The following is a 25300-nucleotide window of genomic DNA, read 5'->3' on the forward strand; positions in this document are numbered from 1 at the left end:
CAGGCATGTTTACCAAATACTTCTTAACAATAGCGTTAAGAGACTCTTCTACCAAAATAAAAAGATGAGAAAAAATTCTCACATTACTGGTCAAAAACTTGAGTAAAGCCTTTTTACTAACACAAAACCTAAAAAAGACAAGCAATTTGATCCTACCTGATCGCAGTACTCCAGTTCCCACCTGCTGATCTTCTGATCAATAGATCCCCACCAAAATGCCAACCGAAGAGCCCCAGTTGAGACATACAGCCTTCACAAAGGTCAAGTCGATAAGCTGAAAATCACCTCAGACTGCAGGACACCCCTTAGTGTTTCTATCCTGGCAAAACAACCTCCTTCTGGTCCAGCTGTGTCCCTCAATGGGGGTCCCACGTTGCCGTCGCCAATTGTAGAAGTGAGATTCCTATCAGTCTCACTGGTGCAGGGACACCCTTTAGTCTACTGGTTCAATAAATGAGGATCAACACTGGAGTGGAACAAAACACAGGTTTATTATATCTCATGAGATGAGTCTCATCACTCAGACACTGCAAGTGCCGGAGGGAGGGGCTAACAAGTACAAGTTCACACATGGCATTTATACTTTTCGGTGCCTCGTGAAACACATTGAAACCACTTTGTCATTGTTACATAATGCTTACACAACCCCTTTGTATAATGCTACATGCTGAACTGTTGAATCCTGATATACCCATACCCATGTCATCTTTGTAGATAGGCAAGGGAGGTTACAGGCGTTGGTGGGCAAACAAATTAGACATCTGTGCACGTAGGCCCTTAGGCAGGGCAGGGCTGCTTACTCTGACACACAAGCATTATCAGTACAACCAGCTTTCACTTAACGCGTAACTTCTAACTTTATGAAAGTCCCAGCAGAAACACAAAAATAGGGTCTTGTATACAAAATGGTAGAGTAGTAGAGGCTAACTTAATAGAATAAATTGTTTTACGTTCAACATTTTGATCAAGGTAAGATGACTTATTAATTGCTTTTATGTATTAGCATGTTTTAATGTAGGTTTTTGTCAACCACCTTGAGTAGTCTGTATCAAATCTAAATTCAGTTGCCAAATTACATAACATATTTCTTACCTACCAAATGGCCAATGGGGTGTTGTCTTGAATCCCAGGGATATACTTTGCAACATTGGAAGCAGTAGCTGAAGTATAGTCCCATACACATAAAAAGAACTATTGGTTGGATTTGGATACCCTTGTCGTCCATCAGCTAAACAAGAGAGAGTTCAAGTGCTGAGGTTACCATCTTCCACCATTGAAAATTAATAATTTCTTATCTGACACAGGCATGTCTAACGAAACAAGCTTACTAGTAATGCAGGTCTTAAAACCTGCTTCACTTTAAAGCTTCACTTGCAACCTTTGATAACTCTGTTAACGAAAATGTGAAAATTTCAATGGACTGATCCCCTAATTCAAAGACTCAAAAAAAACCTCCTATATTAGTTTAAAACCAAATAGTATTCTGAAGTTTTTGTGGAAGTAATTGGGTCTAGTTAGGAAATGTCTGCTGAGTCAATTTCAAAGACTGATCCAGCTGCGAGGTGTGAGAAGTTAACCTGGCATATGATGTCCACTAGTTCTAGTGGGCACCTCGCACAAGTCTAATCGACCCTTATTGATGGTGGTTGTAAAGTCAACCTTATAGAAAGCTATCCTACGGGTAGCAGTGACGAGCAGTCTTCCGGCTAAGACTTCAGAGAGCAAATTAAGCGAGTTGATGTGGAGAAGTGTGGCTCACTGGTTAGAAGCGGCAGACTCTGGAGCAGAGATCAGGCCCGGGACCAGCGTTCAATTCCCGACGCGGCAGGGTCTTGGGCTCAATGTCCGCGGACTCGATAATTCTCGCCTCAGCGCCTACTCTAATCATGGGTCCCACGCTGCAACTCTGGGCAATAGCTTGCTTAATCTCCACAACGGCCCCAACAACACTGGGATGCCTGGCTTCACCTTGGGGGTGCCCAGGAGGGGTTCCCCAGCGTTATACAGCGCCGGGACGCCCCGTTGCGGGGGCAGCTGTGCACTTTACAAGTGTACTACATTTACATTTTACCAATTATAATCCCTTGAGTACCAAATGAAAGCACACCACAAAAGGTATATATCACATATATATGTATTTATTCTAAACACAACCCCTCTGCACTCTTTACGAGGTCAGAGGTAAAAGTACATTACAAGTTACTCAATTAGCATACGATAAGTTGCACAGTATAAGTTATGCCCTAGGGGCCTCACAAACCATATACTAAAATGGTAGAAGAACCACGTGAGAATTTGAAAGCAGGCCCCAGGGCCTGTGGAATCGGTGGGGCTACTCTAAACAACCAAAGTTTAGGAAGTAGGAGGCCCACGGAAGACGCGTGCAGTGTCTAAACACAGCCGCGGGTTACCATTGGCTTTCTATGGGAAACGAACAAGTGACAAATTTACAATTTAAGGACACTTCCGGATGTACTACGATGGAACCTTTTTAAACTAGGACACTTCGAGAGTGAAGACCCACGCGAGCACAGGAGTACTTGTGTTACCTCACCGAGGAAAGCCGGGTGCATAGGTGCCTTTCCGTGTCGGGTTTTGTCGTCGTTTTCAATGGAAAGCTGCAAAGAAGTGCTGCGGGCGACCAGAGGAAAAGTGTCCGGGTGGATCCAAGGGTGGATCAAAGATCTGTAGAACCTGAAAGCAGAAGGGACAGAGTCTGGCTCACTTGCCAGTGACCAGGGCGGCGATAGGAAGATGCCACCAGATGTCGGGTGATTTCAGGTGAAGAGGTGAAGCTGGTCTCTTCAGCCACGAGGACCAGGAGGCGTTGACGCCTACCAGGAGGCGTCGACGACGACCAGGAGCTGGATTCGAGCTGTCCTACGAAGGATCTAGTTGACTGCGGTGTCTGTATCCGGACTGGATCCAACATGCCTTGGCAAATTCAACCCACACAGGAAGTCGAGATGGGCTTCGGTGCAGACCAGCAAGGTCTGAGAAACTTCTCCATTGCAGGGAAGTTGGAGCAAACCTGGAGCAACCAGGAAATCAAGTTAGATTCAAAGAAAGGTCTTCGGGGGGCTCACTAGCCAACAGGCAAGGAACCGCGAAGACGCGTCGAGCTGAAATGCAAAAGCGGGGCCCACGGGTCACTCTGAGGTTCAGTGCAAATGTTGCTCGGGTCTGGGGTTTCAAGCACCCCACTGCACAACTTCGAGATACCTCATGAAGAAGGTGCTGCTTGCAAAATGCAGGATGTCCAGGAGTTCCGGTCCCACGTCTCTCGTGTCCGCCACTGGTCTCAGCTGTGCTGTGAGCGATGGTCGGGTCAGAGATGTCTGGAAGTCCGTGTCCTGTGTCTCGGATTCTTCGGGATCCGGCGGGAGCCTCGAAAATGCAGACCGGCAAAGTTGCTGTTGGTGCCTGTTTAAACAGGGTGGTCACTCCTTGACCACAAGGGAGATATCTTCCGTCTTCCAGTCGAAGTGGAATGTCGAAGGTCCAGGATATATGTTTCAGAGTTTCGTCCAGGGTAATCTAAAGTCCTAGGGACTGGGTTCCTATACTTATACTACGTTTAAGGGCTGGACTACCTTTAAGGTCCATCCAATGGGTGGACATGGGAAGGGGTTGGTTACACCCCTTTCCCTTTGTCCAGTTTTGCGCCGGAGCTGGAGTAGAGTGTCCCAGCAACCAGGTTGAACTGGGAAATGCATGGAGCACCATGTGTGCTTCAGACAGTGTCTGGAAAGCATTCACTGAATGCAGCCCTCCCTGCTCCATTACACAAAAGCATGTCTGGGGAGGTGCCAGCACCTCCTTGGACAGGAAACCTATTGTCCAGGCCTCCCCTGCCGGAGTTTCGTCCAGCAACAGGAGGGCAGACTCGTGTCTGTGGCAGCAACATCCATTTTGTGATGCTGAGGCTCTGTTTAACTTTAACTGGGTAAACCAGTAACTACATGTTTTCTCCCTCTAGAAGGGTGAAATGCTACCCCTGCCGGTAGAGCTGGCGGAGTAGTAGTTATCCAAAGTGTTTGACACATTACACAACATGTTTTGATAAAGCCAAAACAAAGTTAGCATTAACAGCGAGCATTATAATGCACTTAAGAGTATATGGTATGGCTATATCAAGGCACAGCTATAAGGAGATGGTTCCGAAAGCTGCAGAGGGGCTCAGCTCATGCTAGGGCAACCTCTCACATAAAACCAAGCACTCTGCGTCCAGGATTGTTAAGGCCTGCCATAGGAGTGACGTATAGGTGTATATGTGTCTATATGTGTATATAGATATAGGTATACTATATCTAAGTAAGGGGTGATTTCATCACCTTACCCAGGCTGTGTGAACAGACCTGTGGTGTCAGTTTGGAAGGTAAACCAGGGGTGGCACAATACATGCTGCAGCCCCTGGTTGGCCTGGGTGCACCTATGCCCTGGGTACATATGGTACACTATACAGGGGCTCACAAGGGTGACCCAGTAACCAATCTGGTATGTACCTAAAGTACATGGTATCAATTTAGAGAGAGAACAGCTGGGATGTGGGCCTGATTAGCAGGGCCATAGCCAGGCTAAAGTCGAAAATCCAGAGAATCACAGCAAAAAGTAGGGGTAACCATAGGAAGCAGACCCTACTCTCCTACACAAGGTGGTAGTTTATAGTAAGTTTCTGCCAATTGTGTAGTCTGAAATAAACAGGGTGTTATCCTTTTGAAGTTTGTACCTGCAGGATCAATAATATATAAGCAATCAACAAAGGTACCCAATAACCATAAATACCATCATGTCTTAATGTTCTGTACATAAAGATTTTGGTCAGTGTGGATTACTCTTTTCTTTTAGCCATATTGCAGATTTGTAGATCTGTAGTGCAAAAAAAAGAATATCATACCTACAAAAAATGTACAAACAATAAACTTGTTTTTTTTTCTGTTTGAGAAGTTTTTATTGGTAATTTTTAAATAGAGAATTATACATATGTCATACAGAATGGTATGAAACATAAAAGAACATGGAGTCTAAAACATATGTATAATAGAAAGGTAAGTAAGGAAAAGGAAAGAGAAAAGACAGAAGGGGAAAAGAAAAAAGAAAAGGGTAGAAGAAAGGAGAAAAGAAAGAGGAAAAGGAAAAGTGAGAAGTGGTAGGAGTAAAACAAATGTGGGATTAAAGATAGATCAATCATATAGGAGAGTTGGAAGAAAGATACGTAGTAAAGGGGAGCCAGAGAAGATCAGATTTAATTTTTAGAGGAATAGAAGAGGAGGGAACAATAGAGATCCTATGTTCATCACAAATGAAATCCCACCATGTATGTACAGATATTTTGGAATTATCCTTCCAACACGACAAAATAACTTTAAATGCGAGAGCAATAAACAGGTCCAACAATCTAGCAGAAGAAGATACAATATCAACATCATCTGATAATGAACCAAGAAAAACATACTTGTTTTAATCAGCAAACATTTTGTGCCAATTACACAAAAATGTACGGGAAATTAAATATAATACATACTCAAAAAGTTGCACACTAACGAAAAACTATTCACACCAAAAGCATTGTATATTAAAAACAAACTTAGAGATTGTGTCCACTGTGTATATTTGATAAATAATGCAAAACAAACAGATAATGGACGGAATGCTGAACAAATCAAACATTCCCCCACTCACAGATCTGAGTCGATATCATAATTCTTTTTGCATGCCACACCATTCCAGTTTAGACCCAGCCATATGCAAATCAGTCTTGACCCTCCTCTCCACAAGAACAGTCCAGCCGGAACTAACAGGTCATGTCCTCCTTGGAAATTAAATAAGCATCCTGGGACTGGTTTCAGTTTTAAATAACAAAAGAGAGAGTTAGGGAATTTTACACTAATCTATGTGAGTTGGGAACTCCTGGTCCCCGGGATAAATTACAAAAAGAATGGAGGAGTTACCCCTCAAAAAACGGAGAAAAGAGATTCTCTCACAGTGGGTTTAAGTGCTCAATTCAGCACAGTATGCCCCAACCTGTTAGTGGATAATGCATATCCTTGTAGAAGACCCCTCACTCACCAACCTAGTTGGTGACATGCTTCATCATCGGGGTCCCTCCCCATAGGCCGAGTGCCTATAGGGTGTGCTGCGACACCTGATTACAGTGGAGCGGGTTGTTTTCTTTTGTGTTCAAGGCGATCAAATAAATGAATTTAAAAAGGGCCAACACTACTCACTGCAAGTTTTTATTCTTGACTGCTTGAACCCTAATTAAAAATGTGTAACACCTATGCCTAATTAGGTAGACTTCGGTGTAAAATAAGAAGTGTTATTAAAAATAGCTAAGTGCGCTATGTGAAGTGTGATAAATACTATTGATTAAAAAGGTCTACATGTTTCAACCATTGTATTTATTCATTGGTTTTCGTCAGGACCGTGATATTGAACTGGGTGGTCCGCACACGCTAAGGTGCGTCCTGCCCTAGTCCAAGATGGAGTACACAAATTGTGAACTCGTGTAAAATTGGTGCATTTTCTTTATTCAAAGAAAAAACCTGTAAGGAAACAGGGAAAAACAAAAAGACAGGAAGGGATCACATGCAGGGGTTGACTACACACGTGTAATACATTTAACATATATAGCCAGTATTTTCCATGAGTCAGTACATGGGATTATGCCCATATTTTAGTCAGACAGTAGAATCCATCTGTTACGCGACAGTACTTCAGTGCTTTTACCGGACTGTGACTAATGGGCCATGGATCAGTGCCAAAGGAGTGGTGACGATCTGGTTTTGGCATCTGAAAATGACTGGTGAAAATAAGGGCGACGTACTATGGGCCAGTGATCATACTGGTGTTACGGGGTGAACGGATGCATAGAATTGTGAGCAGTCGTGAAGGCGCTTAGAGTTGCGACTGGTATATGGCTGATTGCTTACACTTCCTTGCGGTATTACCGCTTCATGGGCACCAGCGCTTCCAAGACGGCAAGAGTCCGTCTCCTGAAAGTGGGTAGAGAGCAAAACAAAAGCAAACAAATGCCCGGTTTTAGTTTGCTGGCTTTTTTTGAGGTTTTTTGTGTTGCCAGCGGATCGAGCGGCGAGCGCATGAAGAAAAACAAGTATCCTTACTCAGACTTGGCCGCGCTTTACTTACTTGCAGCTTCTGATCATCAGACGGTAAACCTACTTGGTTCGACCGGAGGCGCCCCGAGGAATGACCGGCTTGTTCTCAATGCCGGTAAAGTAAACCCGGAACAGTTCCTGGTTGGGCGTGGCTTCTTCACGTGGTATGATCACGTGGGTCGTAATGGGCCAATCGGGTTAAAATAGGGGGTGGGGCCCTCGGATGATTTCATTTCTGCCGGGAAACGGAGTCAAAGACTGTTTACGTTTCCATGGGGACTAGGAAGGTCCCTTTTTTTTAAAAAGAGAAAAGTTACAAAAGGGTGTGTTTACACGGGCTACAGAAATCATTGGGAATTTTTGATGGAACAGAGGACAGAATCAGGATTCACAACCAACGGGGTTAGATGCTGATAATCAAGTTCCTTTATTTAGCATATAAAGGTGAGGTTTTCAAGTCATTACACTGTTCCACGGAATATTATCGTTCAAGCCCGACTTGTGGGTGGATAATCTATAAACCCACCTCTGTTCTTTTTCAAAGAGTCGTTGTATCAGATTGGCTCCTGGCTTTATTTGTTCGATAATCGTCCAGTGAAGGTCATCTGGTGTATGGCCTGCGGACAAAAAATGTTCCGTGAGTCTGGTATTGGTTTTTTTACACCAAATGGTGCTTCTATGTTCACCAATCCGCAATTTGATCTTGCGGCTTGTCATTCCTATATAATGCAAGTCGCACGGGCATGTAAGCATGTAGATAACATTTTCACTGTTACAATTTGTCTGCCCTCTGATTGTCCAGATCTTATTGGGTTCCAACTGTAGTGTTTTGGTATTTACAGTAAATGGGCAGACACTGCAATTACCACATTTATAGTGGCCTGTTACTTTTGGTAAACCCCATAGATTTGTTTGTGTTTCTTTCTCTGGGGTTGTCTTTATTGGTCTTGTATTGACTACTTTGTCTTTTATGCTCTGTGCTTTTTTGAAGGAAAACAATGGTTTCTCCCACCTCAGATTGCCTGTGTTCAAGATGCTCCAGTGCTTTTTTATTATTCTAGAGACGTCATTGGATATGGTGTTGTAGGTGGTAACACATGTCAAGGGGATTCCTTCTGCTGTTTTGTTAGTCTGTTCCAATAAAGCTGAGCGGGGTTGGTTCCGCGCACGCTTTTGACTTTTTTGGAGAATTTTGTTTGGATATCCCCGATTCTGCAATTTTTCGGTGAGATCTTGGGCTTGGTTCTTATAATCTCCCAACTCACTGCAGTTTCTACGAATCCTCAGGTATTGCCCATAAGGTAAGTTCTCGCGTAGAGGTCTGGGGTGGAAACTTTCGAATCGCAGTAAATTGTTTTTGGAGGTGGGTTTATAGTGAGTGACAGTTGTCAATCTTCCTTCCTTTTTTGTGATTGTTACATCCAGGAATACTAGTGTTTCTTGGTTCTTTTCATAAGTAAACCGTAGATGTTCATCACAGGTGTTAATCCAGTTAAAGAAGGAAGTTAGAGACTCCTCTGTACCTTTCCATATAGCCAGCACATCATCGATGTATCTGCGCCATATTAGGATGTTAGAGCTATAGGGGTTTGTTTGACTGAGGATGTATTTTTCTTCAAAGTCATAGACATACAGTCCCGCTATGCTCGGCGCAAAAGAACTTCCCATGGATGTTCCCCCTGTCTGTAAAAAGATTTTGTCTTCAAATTCAAAGTAATTCCTTTTGAGTGCCAGTCTGGCACATTCCAAGATGAATTGCCTGGGGGTTCTCGATGTCCACTCTTCCTTATCTAGTGCTCGTCCTAATACATCCAGTGTAGCATCCTGTGGGATACTGGTGTACAGGCTCTCAATGTCAAAACTCACCAGTATGGTGTCATTCTCCACTGTGAGTTGGTCCAGGATCTGCAGTAGACTTTTGGTATCTTGAAGATACGTGCTGGTCTTTTGTACCATTTTTTTGAAAAATACATCGCAAAATTGCGAGAGTGGTTCTAGTACTGATCCTATTCCGGAGACAATCGGTCTGCCAGGTGGTGGTAATTTGTTCTTATGCATTTTAGGCAGGGTATAGAAGTAGGGAATCTTCCCTTCACTTCTACTCAGGAATTCCGCTTCTTGTTTTGATATAAAGCCTTCAGATTCACCATGTTCCACTAGTGACTTTATCTCACTTTTCAGGTCTTCTGTTGGATCCGCTGGTAATCTGCGATAGCTGTCCTGATCTGCTAAAAGTCGTAGACACTCGGTTTGATAAGCTGTGCGATCTTGCACAACAATGCCTCCGCCTTTATCTGCAGGCTTGATAACAATGGTATCACAATTTCGCAGGTTATCCAGGGCAATTCTCTCCTGTTTGGTCAGGTTCATGAAAGGTTTTTTGGGGGTCGTATTCTCAATTTCATTGAACACAGCTTGCTCAAAAGTAGAAATTTCCACCGGAATCAGGTGTGGCGGTGGCGTGAACGTGGACTTACTCCTAAGCCCTGTTTCATTTGGATCCAGGTTTTCTTCTGTGCTAGTTCTTTTTTCAAAGAAGGCTTTCAGTCGTAACTTGCGAAAGAAAGATGAGAGCTCACAATGCAATCTGAATTTGTCCAAATTGGCAGTAGGTACAAAGCCCAGACCCTTATTCAACACTGAATCCTCAGTTGTGCTTAAGGGTCTGCTTGAGAGATTAGTAACTAAGTTCTCCGATTGCTTGGTCCCGCTTGCTGGGGGTTGTGCCTGTTCATGTTCGCACTCAGATCTTCCGGTGCCCAGTGCACTTGACCCCCTTGATTCTGGGTTTTTCTTCTTCCCCGTCACTTGCCGCCCCGGTATAAAAAAGGCGGTCTATAGGCATTCAGTTGAAAGAAAGGTGGTTGGAACGGTGGTTGCCAACCATACATCCCCATGTTCTGTGGATGATATTAGGGGTCAGCAAACCCTTGCATTGGTACTGGGTTAAAGGATGGCCAATTTCCCTGTCCTCTCCCACGTCCTCGTCCCTTTTGTTTCGTGTTCCCTCCACTTGAGTTAACACTGGAGTTGGATGTATTACTGGATGCATTGCTGGAGGCATCTGAGTTGTCTTCTCCTTTTGATGGTGGTACATACTCTGAGTCTGAGTACGGGTATGCTTTTGTCATCGAAAACCTCTTCAAATCTTTTTGGAATTTCTGCACTTTCTGTTGTGACAGATTGTCCTTATAATCTGTCATCTCCTTATTTAATTCATCAAGCTTCTTCTTGAAGCCTGTGATGGTTGATTTCATATTTCCTTCCGCTATCTGGATCTCTACCTGGATTTTCTCTGAGAGTCTTATAGCTGTTTTCAGGATTAGGACTATCCAGTCATGTGTGCAATGCCACGCTATGGCTGCCCAGTCTTTTCGAAATGCTTCGTCTTCAAGGAAGATACGAGGTGCATTGGAAACTAATAGCCCTTTAGGTGCCATGTTGTTGTTCAAATACTGCTTAAGTATTGTCCCGTGTAGGATGGTTCTGATTCTGTTCCTCTTTAGTTCTGTCAGGTTTTCCCAATCTTTAGTTGTGGAAATGCTCTGTGCTATGTTCACATCCGCAAACACCGATAGATCACTCATTATCTCGTCAACCTCGGCCGAGGTATAAGAGAGGCCCTATTTTCGCTCATGTTTACAATGGATATTTCCGGTGTTGTGAGGTGGTATCTATTGTGTTATTACTCTCGCAGCTGCGCGCTGCCTAAATCTTAAATAACAAAAGAGAGAGTTAGGGAATTTTACACTAATCTATGTGAGTTGGGAACTCCTGGTCCCCGGGATAAATTACAAAAACAATGGAGGAGTTACCCCTCAAAAAACGGAGAAAAGAGATTCTCTCACAGTGGGTTTAAGTGCTCAATTCAGCACAGTATGCCCCAACCTGTTAGTGGATAATGCATATCCTTGTAGAAGACCCCTCACTCACCAACCTAGTTGGTGACATGCTTCATCATCGGGGTCCCACCCCATAGGCCGAGTGCCTATAGGGTGTGCTGCGACACCTGATTACAGTGGAGCGGGTTGTTTTCTTTTATGTGTTCAAGGCAATCAAATAAATGAATTTAAAAAGGGCCTACACTACTCACTGCAAGTTTTTATTCTTGAGTGCTTGAACCCTAATTAAAAATGTGTAACACCTATGCCTAATTAGGTAGACTTCGGTGTAAAATAAGAAGTGTTATTAAAAATAGCTAAGTGTGCTATGTGAAGTGTGATAAATACTATTGATTAAAAAGGTCTACATGTTTCAACCATTGTATTTATTCATTGGTTTTCGTCAGGACCGTGATATTGAACTGGGTGGTCCGCACACGCTAAGGTGCGTCCTGCCCTAGTCCAAGATGGAGTACACAAATTGTGAACTCGTGTAAAATTGGTGCATTTTCTTTATTCAAAGAAAAAACCTGTAAGGAAACAGGGAAAAACAAAAAGACAGGAAGGGATCACATACAGGGGTTGACTACACACGTGTAATACATTTAACATATATAGCCAGTATTTTCCATGAGTCAGTACATGGGATTATGCCCATATTTTAGTCAGACAGTAGAATCCATCTGTTACGCGACAGTACTTCAGTGCTTTTACCGGACTGTGACTAATGGGCCATGGATCAGTGCCAAAGGAGTGGTGACGATCTGGTTTTGGCATCTGAAAATGACTGGTGAAAATAAGGGCGACGTACTATGGGCCAGTGATCATACTGGTGTTACGGGGTGAACGGATGCATAGAATTGTGAGCAGTCGTGAAGGCGCTTAGAGTTGCGACTGGTATATGGCTGATTGCTTACACTTCCTTGCGGTATTACCGCTTCATGGGCACCAGCGCTTCCAAGACGGCAAGAGTCCGTCTCCTGAAAGTGGGTAGAGAGCAAAACAAAAGCAAACAAATGCCCGGTTTTAGTTTGCTGGCTTTTTTTGAGGTTTTTTTGTGTTGCCAGCGGATCGAGCGGCGAGCGCATGAAGAAAAACAAGTATCCTTACTCAGACTTGGCCGCGCTTTACTTACTTGCAGCTTCTGATCATCAGACGGTAAACCTACTTGGTTCGACCGGAGGCGCCCCGAGGAATGACCGGCTTGTTCTCAATGCCGGTAAAGTAAACCCGGAACAGTTCCTGGTTGGGCGTGGCTTCGTCACGTGGTATGATCACGTGGGTCGTAATGGGTCAATCGGGTTAAAATAGGGGGTGGGGCCCTCGGATGATTTCATTTCTGCTGGGAAACGGAGTCAAAGACTGTTTACGTTTCCATGGGGACTAGGAAGGTCCCTTCTTTTTAAAAAGAGAAAAGTTACAAAAGGGTGTGTTTACACGGGCTACAGAAATCATTGGGAATTTTTGATGGAACAGAGGACAGAATCAGGATTCACAACCAACGGGGTTAGATGCTGATAATCAAGTTCCTTTATTTAGCATATAAAGGTGAGGTTTTCAAGTCATTACACTGTTCCACGGAATATTATCGTTCAAGCCCGACTTGTGGGTGGATAATCTATAAACCCACCTCTGTTCTTTTTCAAAGAGTCGTTGTATCAGATTGGCTCCTGGCTTTATTTGTTCGATAATCGTCCAGTGAAGGTCATCTGGTGTATGGCCTGCGGACAAAAAATGTTCCGTGAGTCTGGTATTGTTTTTTTTACACCTAATGGTGCTTCTATGTTCACCAATCCGCAATTTGATCTTGCGGCTTTTCATTCCTATATAATGCAAGTCGCACGGGCATGTAAGCATGTAGATAACATTTTCACTGTTACAATTTGTCTGCCCTCTGATTGTCCAGATCTTATTGGGTTCCAACTGTAGTGTTTTGGTATTTACAGTAAATGGGCAGACGCTGCAATTACCACATTTATAGTGGCCTGTTACTTTTGGTAAACCCCATAGATTTGTTTGTGTTTCTTTCTCTGGGGTTGTCTTTATTGGTCTTGTATTGACTACTTTGTCTTTTATGCTCTGTGCTTTTTTGAAGGAGAACAATGGTTTCTCCCACCTCAGATTGCCTGTGTTCAAGATGCTCCAGTGCTTTTTTATTATTCTAGAGACGTCATTGGATATGGTGTTGTAGGTGGTAACACATGTCAAGGGGATTCCTTCTGCTGTTTTGTTAGTCTGTTCCAATAAAGCTGAGCGGGGTTGGTTCCGCGCACGCTTTTGACTTTTTTGGAGAATTTTGTATGTATGTATGTATGTATGTATAAAATATTTTATTACGCGCTCTGCTACTACAGAGTATCCTGGCGCGATATGTGAGCTTAAACAGGGCCAAACCAGAAGGAGAAAGAAAAAAAAGCAACTAGATACTGAGTTTAAAAAGGTGGGTTTTTAACCCCTTCTTAAATTCTGTCAGTGTGGCTGAAGCTCGCAAAGAGAGCGGCAGGGCATTCCACGACCGAGCTGCTTGGACAGAGATAGACTGGCCACCCAATCTCACATATCTGACTTTAGGCGTAGACATCAGAAGGAGATTAGCTGATCGGAGTGCACGGCGAGGAATATAGAAAGTAAACCTCTTGTGCAAGTATTGTGGTCCTTGTTGGTGCAAGGCACGAAAGGCCAGGACCAGTGATTTAAACACAATACGATGGGCCACAGGAAGCCAGTGGAGCTTTCGAAGATGGGCAGATGCGCTAGTTCTTCTTGTTTGGATATCCCCGATTCTGCAGTTTTTCGGTGAGATCTTGGGCTTGGTTCTTATAATCTCCCAACTCACTGCAGTTTCTACGAATCCTCAGGTATTGCCCATAAGGTAAGTTCTCGCGTAGAGGTCTGGGGTGGAAACTTTCGAATCGCAGTAAATTGTTTTTGGAGGTGGGTTTATAGTGAGTGACAGTTGTCAATCTTCCTTCCTTTTTTGTGATTGTTACATCCAGGAATACTAGTGTTTCTTGGTTCTTTTCATAAGTAAACCGTAGATGTTCATCACAGGTGTTAATCCAGTTAAAGAAGGAAGTTAGAGACTCCTCTGTACCTTTCCATATAGCCAGCACATCATCGATGTATCTGCGCCATATTAGGATGTTAGAGCTATAGGGGTTTGTTTGACTGAGGATGTATTTTTCTTCAAAGTCATAGACATACAGTCCCGCTATGCTCGGCGCAAAAGAACTTCCCATGGATGTTCCCCCTGTCTGTAAAAAGATTTTGTCTTCAAATTCAAAGTAATTCCTTTTGAGTGCCAGTCTGGCACATTCCAAGATGAATTGCCTGGGGGTTCTCGATGTCCACTCTTCCTTATCTAGTGCTCGTCCTAATACATCCAGTGTAGCATCCTGTGGGATACTGGTGTACAGGCTCTCAATGTCAAAACTCACCAGTATGGTGTCATTCTCCACTGTGAGTTGGTCCAGGATCTGCAGTAGACTTTTGGTATCTTTTGGTTTGCTGACCCCTATTATCACCCACAGAACATGGGGATGTATGGTTGGCAACCACCGTTCCAACCACCTTTCTTTCAACCAAATGCCTATAGACCGCCTTTTTTATACCGGGGCGGCAAGGGACGGGGAAGAAGAAAAACCCAGAATCAAGGGGGTCAAGTGCACTGGGCACCGGAAGATCCGAGTGCGAACATGAACAGGCACAACCCCCAGCAAGCGGGACCAAGCAATCGGAGAACTTAGTTACTAATCTCTCAAGCAGACCCTTAAGCACAACTGAGGATTCAGTGTTGAATAAGGGTCTGGGCTTTGTACCTACTGCCAATTTGGACAAATTCAGATTGCATTGTGAGCTCTCATCTTTCTTTCGCAAGTTACGACTGAAAGCCTTCTTTGAAAAAAGAACTAGCACAGAAGAAAACCTGGATCCAAATGAAACAGGGCTTAGGAGTAAGTCCACGTTCACGCCACCGCCACACCTGATTCCGGTGGAAATTTCTACTTTTGAGCAAGCTGTGTTCAATGAAATTGAGAATACGACCCCCAAAAAACCTTTCATGAACCTGACCAAACAGGAGAGAATTGCCCTGGATAACCTGCGAAATTGTGATACCATTGTTATCAAGCCTGCAGATAAAGGCGGAGGCATTGTTGTGCAAGATCGCACAGCTTATCAAACCGAGTGTCTACGACTTTTAGCAGATCAGGACAGCTATCGCAGATTACCAGAGGATCCAACAGAAGACCTGAAAAGTGAGATAAAGTCACTAGTGGAACATGGTGAATCTGAAGGCTTTATATCAAAACAAGAAGCGGAATTCCTGAGTAGAAGTGAAGGGAAGATTCCCTACTTCTATACCCTGCCTAAAATGCATAAGAACAAATTACCACCACCTGGCAGACCGATTGTCTCCGGAATAGGATCAGTACTAGAACCACTCTCGCAATTTTGCGATGTATTTTTCAAAAAAATGGTACAAAAGACCAGCACGTATCTTCAAGATACCAAAAGTCTACTGCAGATCCTGGACCAACTCACAGTGGAGAATGACACCATACTGGTGAGTTTTGACATTGAGAGCCTGTACACCAGTATCCCACAGGATGCTACACTGGATGTATTAGGACGAGCACTAGATAAGGAAGAGTGGACATCGAGAACACCCAGGCAATTCATCTTGGAATGTGCCAGACTGGCACTCAAAAGGAATTACTTTGAATTTGAAGACAAAATCTTTTTACAGACAGGGGGAACATCCATGGGAAGTTCTTTTGCGCCGAGCATAGCGGGACTGTATGTCTATGACTTTGAAGAAAAATACATCCTCAGTCAAACAAACCCCTATAGCTCTAACATCCTAATATGGCGCAGATACATCGATGATGTGCTGGCTATATGGAAAGGTACAGAGGAGTCTCTAACTTCCTTCTTTAACTGGATTAACACCTGTGATGAACATCTACGGTTTACTTATGAAAAGAACCAAGAAACACTACTATTCCTGGATGTAACAATCACAAAAAAGGAAGGAAGATTGACAACTGTCACTCACTATAAACCCACCTCCAAAAACAATTTACTGCGATTCGAAAGTTTCCACCCCAGACCTCTACGCGAGAACTTACCTTATGGGCAATACCTGAGGATTCGTAGAAACTGCAGTGAGTTGGGAGATTATAAGAACCAAGCCCAAGATCTCACCGAAAAACTGCAGAATCGGGGATATCCAAACAAAATTCTCCAAAAAAGTCAAAAGCGTGCGCGGAACCAACCCCGCTCAGCTTTATTGGAACAGACTAACAAAACAGCAGAAGGAATCCCCTTGACATGTGTTACCACCTACAACACCATATCCAATGACGTCTCTAGAATAATAAAAAAGCACTGGAGCATCTTGAACACAGGCAATCTGAGGTGGGAGAAACCATTGTTCTCCTTCAAAAAAGCACAGAGCATAAAAGACAAAGTAGTCAATACAAGACCAATAAAGACAACCCCAGAGAAAGAAACACAAACAAATCTATGGGGTTTACCAAAAGTAACAGGCCACTATAAATGTGGTAATTGCAGCGTCTGCCCATTTACTGTAAATACCAAAACACTACAGTTGGAACCCAATAAGATCTGGACAATCAGAGGGCAGACAAATTGTAACAGTGAAAATGTTATCTACATGCTTACATGCCCGTGCGACTTGCATTATATAGGAATGAAAAGCCGCAAGATCAAATTGCGGATTGGTGAACATAGAAGCACCATTAGGTGTAAAAAAAACAATACCAGACTCACGGAACATTTTTTGTCCGCAGGCCATACACCAGATGACCTTCACTGGACGATTATCGAACAAATAAAGCCAGGAGCCAATCTGATACAACGACTCTTTGAAAAAGAACAGAGGTGGGTTTATAGATTATCCACCCACAAGTCGGGCTTGAACGATAATATTCCGTGGAACAGTGTAATGACTTGAAAACCTCACCTTTATATGCTAAATAAAGGAACTTGATTATCAGCATCTAACCCCGTTGGTTGTGAATCCTGATTCTGTCCTCTGTTCCATCAAAAATTCCCAATGATTTCTGTAGCCCGTGTAAACACACCCTTTTGTAACTTTTCTCTTTTTAAAAAAAAGGGACCTTCCTAGTCCCCATGGAAACGTAAACAGTCTTTGACTCCGTTTCCCGGCAGAAATGAAATCATCCGAGGGCCCCACCCCCTATTTTAACCCGATTGGCCCATTACGACCCACGTGATCATACCACGTGACGAAGCCACGCCCAACCAGGAACTGTTCCGGGTTTACTTTACCGGCATTGAGAACAAGCCGGTCATTCCTCGGGGCGCCTCCGGTCGAACCAAGTAGGTTTACCGTCTGATGATCAGAAGCGGCAAGTAAGTAAAGCGCGGCCAAGTCTGAGTAAGGATACTTGTTTTTCTTCATGCGCTCGCCGCTCGATCCGCTGGCAACACAAAAAACCTCAAAAAAAGCCAGCAAACTAAAACCGGGCATTTGTTTGCTTTTGTTTTGCTCTCTACCCACTTTCAGGAGACGGACTCTTGCCGTCTTGGAAGCGCTGGTGCCCATGAAGCGGTAATACCGCAAGGAAGTGTAAGCAATCAGCCATATACCAGTCGCAACTCTAAGCGCCTTCACGACTGCTCACAATTCTATGCATCCGTTCACCCCGTAACACCAGTATGATCACTGGCCCATAGTACGTCGCCCTTATTTTCACCAGTCATTTTCAGATGCCAAAACCAGATCGTCACCACTCCTTTGGCACTGATCCATGGCCCATTAGTCACAGTCCGGTAAAAGCACTGAAGTACTGTCGCGTAACAGATGGATTCTACTGTCTGACTAAAATATGGGCATAATCCCATGTACTGACTCATGGAAAATACTGGCTATATATGTTAAATGTATTACACGTGTGTAGTCAACCCCTGTATGTGATCCCTTCCTGTCTTTTTGTTTTTCCCTGTTTCCTTACAGGTTTTTTCTTTGAATAAAGAAAATGCACCAATTTTACACGAGTTCACAATTTGTGTACTCCATCTTGGACTAGGGCAGGACGCACCTTAGCGTGTGCGGACCACCCAGTTCAATATCACGGTCCTGACGAAAACCAATGAATAAATACAATGGTTGAAACATGTAGACCTTTTTAATCAATAGTATTTATCACACTTCACATAGCACACTTAGCTATTTTTAATAACACTTCTTATTTTACACCGAAGTCTACCTAATTAGGCATAGGTGTTACACATTTTTAATTAGGGTTCAAGCACTCAAGAATAAAAACTTGCAGTGAGTAGTGTTGGCCCTTTTTAAATTCATTTATTTGATCGCCTTGAACACATAAAAGAAAACAACCCGCTCCACTGTAATCAGGTGTCGCAGCACACCCTATAGGCACTCGGCCTATGGGGTGGGACCCCGATGATGAAGCATGTCACCAACTAGGTTGGTGAGTGAGGGGTCTTCTACAAGGATATGCATTATCCACTAACAGGTTGGGGCATACTGTGCTGAATTGAGCACTTAAACCCACTGTGAGAGAATCTCTTTTCTCCGTTTTTTGAGGGGTAACTCCTCCATTGTTTTTGTAACTGGTTTCAGTTTGTCACTCCTCATCAGCCAGGCTATCTAGTGGTGTTGTGAGCACCTCACCCATTTCTGGTCATACCCTTGTCAACAGATGCAAAAAGAACAGATGATGGACAGAATGTTGATTTGCCTATGGCTGGGTCCAAGCTAGGGTGACATCGTGAGCAAACGAGTGATTAATTAAACCTAGATCTCTTGACTAGAGGTGATTGGTTTAAATGTTTCAGCACTCCGTCCATCATTTTGTTGTGTTTGCTATGTTCGCCCTTAGTGGCCAAGGGTATGTCAAGATGTGGGTCCCTGGCTTGCCGTGCCACTGGATTAAAACTAGCCTGGCTGATGAGGGGTGATACCCTGAAACCGGCCCCTGGGTGCTTGGGTGCTTGTTTCTGGCCAGGGAGGACCTGGGCCTGGCAGTTCGAACTGGACTGTTCCCATGAGGTGCAGGATCAAAACTGATTTGCATATGGCTGGGTCGAAACTGGGTTGGCATAGTGAGCAAAAGAACGATGGATTAAACCCATATCCCTTGACTGGGGGTGAGTGGTTGAAAAGTTTCAGCACTCCGTCCATCGTCTTGTTGTGTTTGCTATATTTTTACCAAGTCATTAAGTTATTTGCAATTGGATAGTCACAATCCAGAGTGCTCCTTAAACAGAGTCCCCATTTTTTTTCTGAACATTTTTATATGGAAAATTGTGGGTTTTCCTATTGATGATCCGACATTCCTCAGATATTGAGCTGACTCATTCCAATCTTCTCATAAGGTCTTCATCAGGGCTGTTCCATTAGTTTTGTTATGACACCCAGGAGATCTATAACATGGCTTGTGTTCAGTACAAGGTAGGGTTCAATTTGGTTGCTTTGTAGTCCGCCGTCATGTCTGACTGGAGCCGTTCTGCAAGTGCATATTATTGAGAGTCTTTTCTACTTGAGCCAAATGGAAGCATATCTGATTCACATATTTACCGTGTTCAGATGCTTTCTTGTTTCTAGTTATGCATTCGGCTATATTCCATTTTAAAGGCTGAGCTAAACCCTCAGCTGCAAGGTTCTTTTGTCGGTGACATTATAAAGGATACACACTGTAAAACCACTTCACAGATAAGTAACTCTTTTGCTAAAATGGCACATTGTCTAAGGTAGACCTGTACTTTCACTCAGGCAGCCTCTGCTCTGTTATCCTTCCAAAAATGCTCCCAAATGTTTCCATGTTTGTAGAGGGCTTTCAGTTGATTTACTTCTAAACCAATTATGTCTTTATTTGCTAGGTCCAGTCGTTCTTTGCCTCCACCAAGGGGAAGAGCTATGAACTTAACTGTGTTAAGGAAGCCATTGAAACAATCCAGCTCAATATCCAGTGGATGGAGAGGAACCTGCTGATATTAGAAAGAGTACTGTAGCAAGCACAACACCTGCAGTGTGCAGCTGGCCAAGTCTTGAGCACTCGTGGACTATTGCTCTGTTGCTTTTGCAAAAGCAGGAGTGGCACCAGATATTGCTGCAACATGGTTTGCACTATTAAGGAATCTAGTTGGCTCAGGGCAAAACATACCTTTTCTGTGTGCACGTGTGTATATGTTTGTACCGGGGCTACATATTTATTTATTGTGAAATTATGGTTTAATGTAAGGTTGCAGAGGGAAGCAGCTGCTTCTTGGATGATGTCAATGATTTTGTTTTTGATCCATCGATATTTTCATGGTCGAAAAAGAGGAGCCTGTGTTGCTTGCAGTTGATTTAGCCTGTGGGTAATAGTGGCACAGTGGAGTACTATAAGCGAGGATTCATGACTGTGAGTGCAACTGCAGTACACTATTTGCAGATCCATGGACAATAATTTGATATTCAGGCTTGCACAAGATCTGCTATGGTACAGCCTGCCAATGTAAGACTATACACTGTATTTCTGGGTTTTCCCACCAGATGTATTTTTGGGTAGCTGTAAGAACTTTGTATATTTTTTCAGTAGTCTTGGAGCTGCTCTCAACCTTGCCTCAAGCCTACCACCCTTTACCTAATGAAGATAAGTCTTGATTCTTCTATTCTGTAGTGCCTTGCATTTCTTTAACTTTTTGTTAATATGAACTGGCGAGTGTCTAGTAAACTGCATATGTCACCAGAATATAATTCATGTCAAGCAACATTACTGGAGACTATTGCTTCATTCGCCACACAAAAGCTGCTTTGAAATATTTATACTTGGCCTGCTTGTGAAGCCCATCTTCATAATAAAATGCCATTTTTATTTACCATTTTTCAAAAACCTAACTTCAGAAATGTTTTAGTCCTTATCTGCAGCTGTGTTAATTGCTATTAAATACGGAAAATAGCAAAACAAATGTGTGCAATGTTGTGAGCTCTCATACTTGCTGTGTGTTTGTCTGAAACACATTTTTTCCTATGCAAAGGCCTTCATAGTCTAGTTTGTAGATACAGCCGTGTTTGGTAAGATAAACTCCTGCTCTTATATGTTGGTGCCAGTGAAGAAGGGAACGAGGTCTTAGCAAATAGTGATCTGGTGGCAGGTGTCCAGTTAAAACAGACTTCCTATTTTGATTACGGAGATTAAAAGGTACTATTGCTCTTAAAGCATATTTGTCCGCTAAGTGGCCAGGTATGTATGCCTCGCCTGAAACCAAGGGCAAAAGGAAAGGTGGATCTTTGTCCGTGTCATGCTCAATATTTTTGTTTCACTTGAGTAGACGATCATTTACCAAGAATGTAGCTGTAGACTGCTCCATTTATTACCTGGACAGGAATTAAATTGGTGATTGTTTTTGCTCAACCCATCTTTAATATAAAAGTACATTCTTTGTGTTCTTGTCTTTTTTCCTACAAGTGTGAAGTTCTTTTCCACCACCTAAACCTAATAGAGTTTTTGATAGTGGAGCAGATTTTTGTGTTTACAGACCCTGTTTTCTCCGTTCTATTGCTCTAATAGAAATAGAAAAGTAACAACTATTTCCTTCAAAGGCAAAGCCTTTGGATTCTGGAGAAGAGTTAGAAGACTTTGGTGTCCTCCTAAAACATATGGCAGCATGCTGAAGAGGTATGTACACGCTTGGCATGCATGCACAACAATAGGCTCACCTAGGTAGTTACAGATGAAAAGGAAAGCGATCATCCAAACCAAAGCTTGTTCATGGTCTTATTCAGGAAGAAGTGCATTCAGAAGATGAATGTAGAATATGGAAACTGATACTTGCCCCTCACCAAATGTTGTGTGTCCAAAACTGAACTTAAACAAGAATTGCACTGTGAAGCAAATTGCAAAAATAACTTGTGTCATTTGGTTGTAAAAGGTCTGCCATTATTTGCAACTGTATTCAAATTAATTTCATTTTGGACCTTAGATAATTGCCTAAACTCTGGATTCTCAGATCCGGCAGCAGCTCAAGGTCTCAGCCTGTTCATGTTCTGTTTATTGTGATGTGGTGGTCTTAGGTAAGTTGTTTAAATATAGGTATAAATTGAGATTGCAGATGATTATGGCACATGAATATTTTTTTATTTAGCTGTCCCCTTGGTATTTAATGATACTTGTCTAAATTTGGAAGTGATGAATTGTCATGTTTCCTACATTAGGAGATCTGTAATTGGCTCGCCCAGGTCAAAAGAGCCATTCATTTTGGGTATGCACTGTGCCTTGGCAGCCAGAAGAGGTCTGCTGGGGGCCATCAGTATAATAATTTTACTTTGTTCCCCTCCCTTGAGATTCTATGTACTTTTTATGGAATGTGAGATCCAAAATTCTCTCTAGGCCTGCGGAAAATCCTCCTACTTGTTATTTTATATGTGGTGTCATTCAAATGTGGATCTCTGAAAAATAGACTTTTGCATCGGTTCACGCTGCTTTTGGCTACTTTGACTGTTTATATTTACATAAACGTCTTGGGCCTTTTTACAAATTAGTCTTTTCCCTTGCAAATTCAGTCATTTGATATTTTTCATTTTGTAGCTTTAATGAATGAGGAAGAAGGGCGCCTTGTAAGATTTATCTAAATATGAAATAAGACACTTGGAAGTTGGTGCAGGAAAGTCAGTTTGCTTTGTGTAACTTTTTCACAAAGTTCTTCTGTCTCCAGGAGGCTTCCAGTGATCCATCACTTTGATTGTAAAAGAAAGACTCTTACCAGTGCACAGTGACGCCATTTCTAATTTGTGTATAATTTGGGGACGCACTTTAGTGACGTAATACATTTGATATGTTATGAATCGCTGCTTTGAGACAAGAAATTTGCACAAACTAATCTTAGAATGAAGTTCTACATTAGCCCTTTAAACTGAATTATGCCATTGCCTTTGATGTTCAACTGTGTCAGGGATCTTTTAAAATAATTTAATTCATCAAAAGCCTGAAACGGCATTGTCTTCAAAACAAAAGTATGGAAATATTTGTTTTACACATTTAGAGTGTGATTTAGTTCAAAGACCATTTGACATTTCATGAATGAACTACAATAAGCTATCAAGATAGTGTAATGAGTGTGCCACCCATAACAATGTTAAACATTTTTGGCACTTTTCTTTTTTGCTTACATTTATTTTCTCATCATTGGTGAATACGCGAGTTAAGTCCTTTGCTGGATCCTTTTTGTGCAATATTCATGTTGAGCAAAATTCTCAAGACGTTCTTCTTTGAGGCAGTCCTTCGCATTTGTGTTATTGCATGAGACATGAAACGGGCGCTTTAAACAGTTTACATTTTTAAAGCTGGCCATTGTGTTGAGAGAAAGTCTGTAAAATATTTAAATGTAGTCCCATCACAGACATGCCTTCAAAATTAGTTTAGTTATCATTGACTGTTCTTTTGAAAGACCCTGTGCCACGTGGTGAATTATAACAAGTCACGCCTTTGGTGTGTATGCGCTTCTTTGCATTGGAAGTCCATTTGATGCAGGTCAATTCATAAGTCTTTGCTTTGTTTTTACAGTTTAATATGCATCTCCGTTTATCAATAAAAGCATGTCCAGTGTACATTTAGTTCATCATTCAGGTTTTGAAATGTAGTGTTAACACATTACTGAGAGTTCCTCAAGTAGGCCCACTCATCGGGCAGTGGTACCCCGGTGACATCTGCATCCCTTAACTGTTTTGTTTGCACTGTGACATCTTTTCTAGAGTTGGAATCCGTTTGGTTCCATGAGCTGTCATTCTTCAGAACAGCCGACCTATGTTTTTGTACAAATTCCAGTGCTTTGCACTGTTCCTTCCTCCTCCTTGTAAATATTGCTGAATGGGGAATTTTTAGAATTTACAGTAAGAGTAGAAGATTCAATTAACAATGATTTACAATACATTTTATTTTCAAAATAATCTACATGCAAAATTGTTATGCAGCCAAATAAGCCGTAAATCTTTTTTCCTTATTGAGTTACAAGATGATGTACAGTATATTGCTTGGTTTCTGTTAAGAAAATAATCCTGTTTGAATAAAAATTACACTCTGCAATTTGAATCCTGCTTTGACTGTTTGTTCTTTATTTTACATCACTAAAATGCTGGTAACTATTAACACAGATTTGATAGGTAACAGTTGTTTAAAAAATGTAGTTTTGATGGACAATAGTGCCTTTAAGACATCATGCCGTGCTGATGGGGGAGGTTTCTTGTATATTTATGTCATTTACTGGCTGTACAAATATATAAATTGAGCACTAAAAGCATGGTTATGAGACATTAACAACAGGTATATTCGTATTGGTAATTTAATGGTCTTGTATATCAGAGAAGTATACAATACAAGATTGCTGCATTTTGTATATACCCATTGCCAGGAACTGCTAAATTTGACGGAATATTTTGAGATGGGCCATTCTTCACAATAGTATCCTGATGGTGGCGGAAAATCGACCAGTCGGTTCCTCTTAAATTTAGGACTTGATGATTTTCCATTTTTCCCACCTCTATATCAGTAGCCACCTAGCAGACCCAATACAGCTATCTCTGCACCTTTGCTTCTTTACACCAGCCCCTGAAGACAGAATATGGACTGTAGAGGGGTAAACCTGTGCCCCTCAGAAACTGGGCGTTTATGAAATGGACTATAAATGGTTCTGTCTGGTAACCAATTGCTTAGTGTTCCATAATGAATATGTATCAAGAAACACACCAAGAGAATTATTGTGTGATCACACAATTAGTATCTTATTCTTTTTATCTTTTTGGTACAAACAAGGTTGTCACAGGCATATTTTTCATTGAAAAAACAAATGCGTGACTTAATGGTGAATAAGTGACAAAGTGGTAAAGTGCGAACCATATATACAGTGTAAAGATTATAAAACAATATGTACAATGCATGAATCAAATAACATCAGTCCCTATACAGAATAACCTCAAAGTCCCTGATCAGAGTCCTTTTTTTCTACCTTAGGATGAGGAGAGCGTAGGGCATAGATTGTTATAAGGTGTTGACGTTTTCACCCAGGAACGTGCGTTACTAGACCAACGTCACTGCAGATCTTCTTCAGGACAGAGGTGTGCACAGCCTATATGGGCAAAAATGACGTAAGGTGTGTTTCAAAGGGGGGAAAACAATTACAGAAAAGTTGGTCAAAATGACCTACAAATTATAGTGGTTATTGTTTTCCCTGTAATGCGATAGCCAAAGACTGAATCCACCGTCAGGTTGGATACTGTAATCAAAGGGAAACAAATTAAGAAGAACAAGCATT

General features: G+C 42.3%; 1 protein-coding gene across 1 annotated transcript in view; it reads left to right on the forward strand.

Moving 5' to 3' along the window:
• The window catches only part of LNPEP (leucyl and cystinyl aminopeptidase), a 324877-nt gene extending 300796 nt beyond the window's left edge, over positions 1-24081 (forward strand). The window contains exon 18 of the mRNA XM_086960959.1: positions 19892-24081. Within this exon, the coding sequence (XP_086817085.1) occupies positions 19892-20023 (132 nt within the window). The 3' untranslated portion in view covers positions 20024-24081. The remainder of the gene's footprint in view (positions 1-19891) is intronic.
• The last annotated feature ends 1219 nt before the right edge of the window (positions 24082-25300 follow it).

Source organism: Lissotriton vulgaris, chromosome 3_1 (assembly GCF_964263255.1).
Source record: "Lissotriton vulgaris chromosome 3_1, aLisVul1.2, whole genome shotgun sequence".
Taxonomy (NCBI): domain Eukaryota; kingdom Metazoa; phylum Chordata; class Amphibia; order Caudata; family Salamandridae; genus Lissotriton; species Lissotriton vulgaris.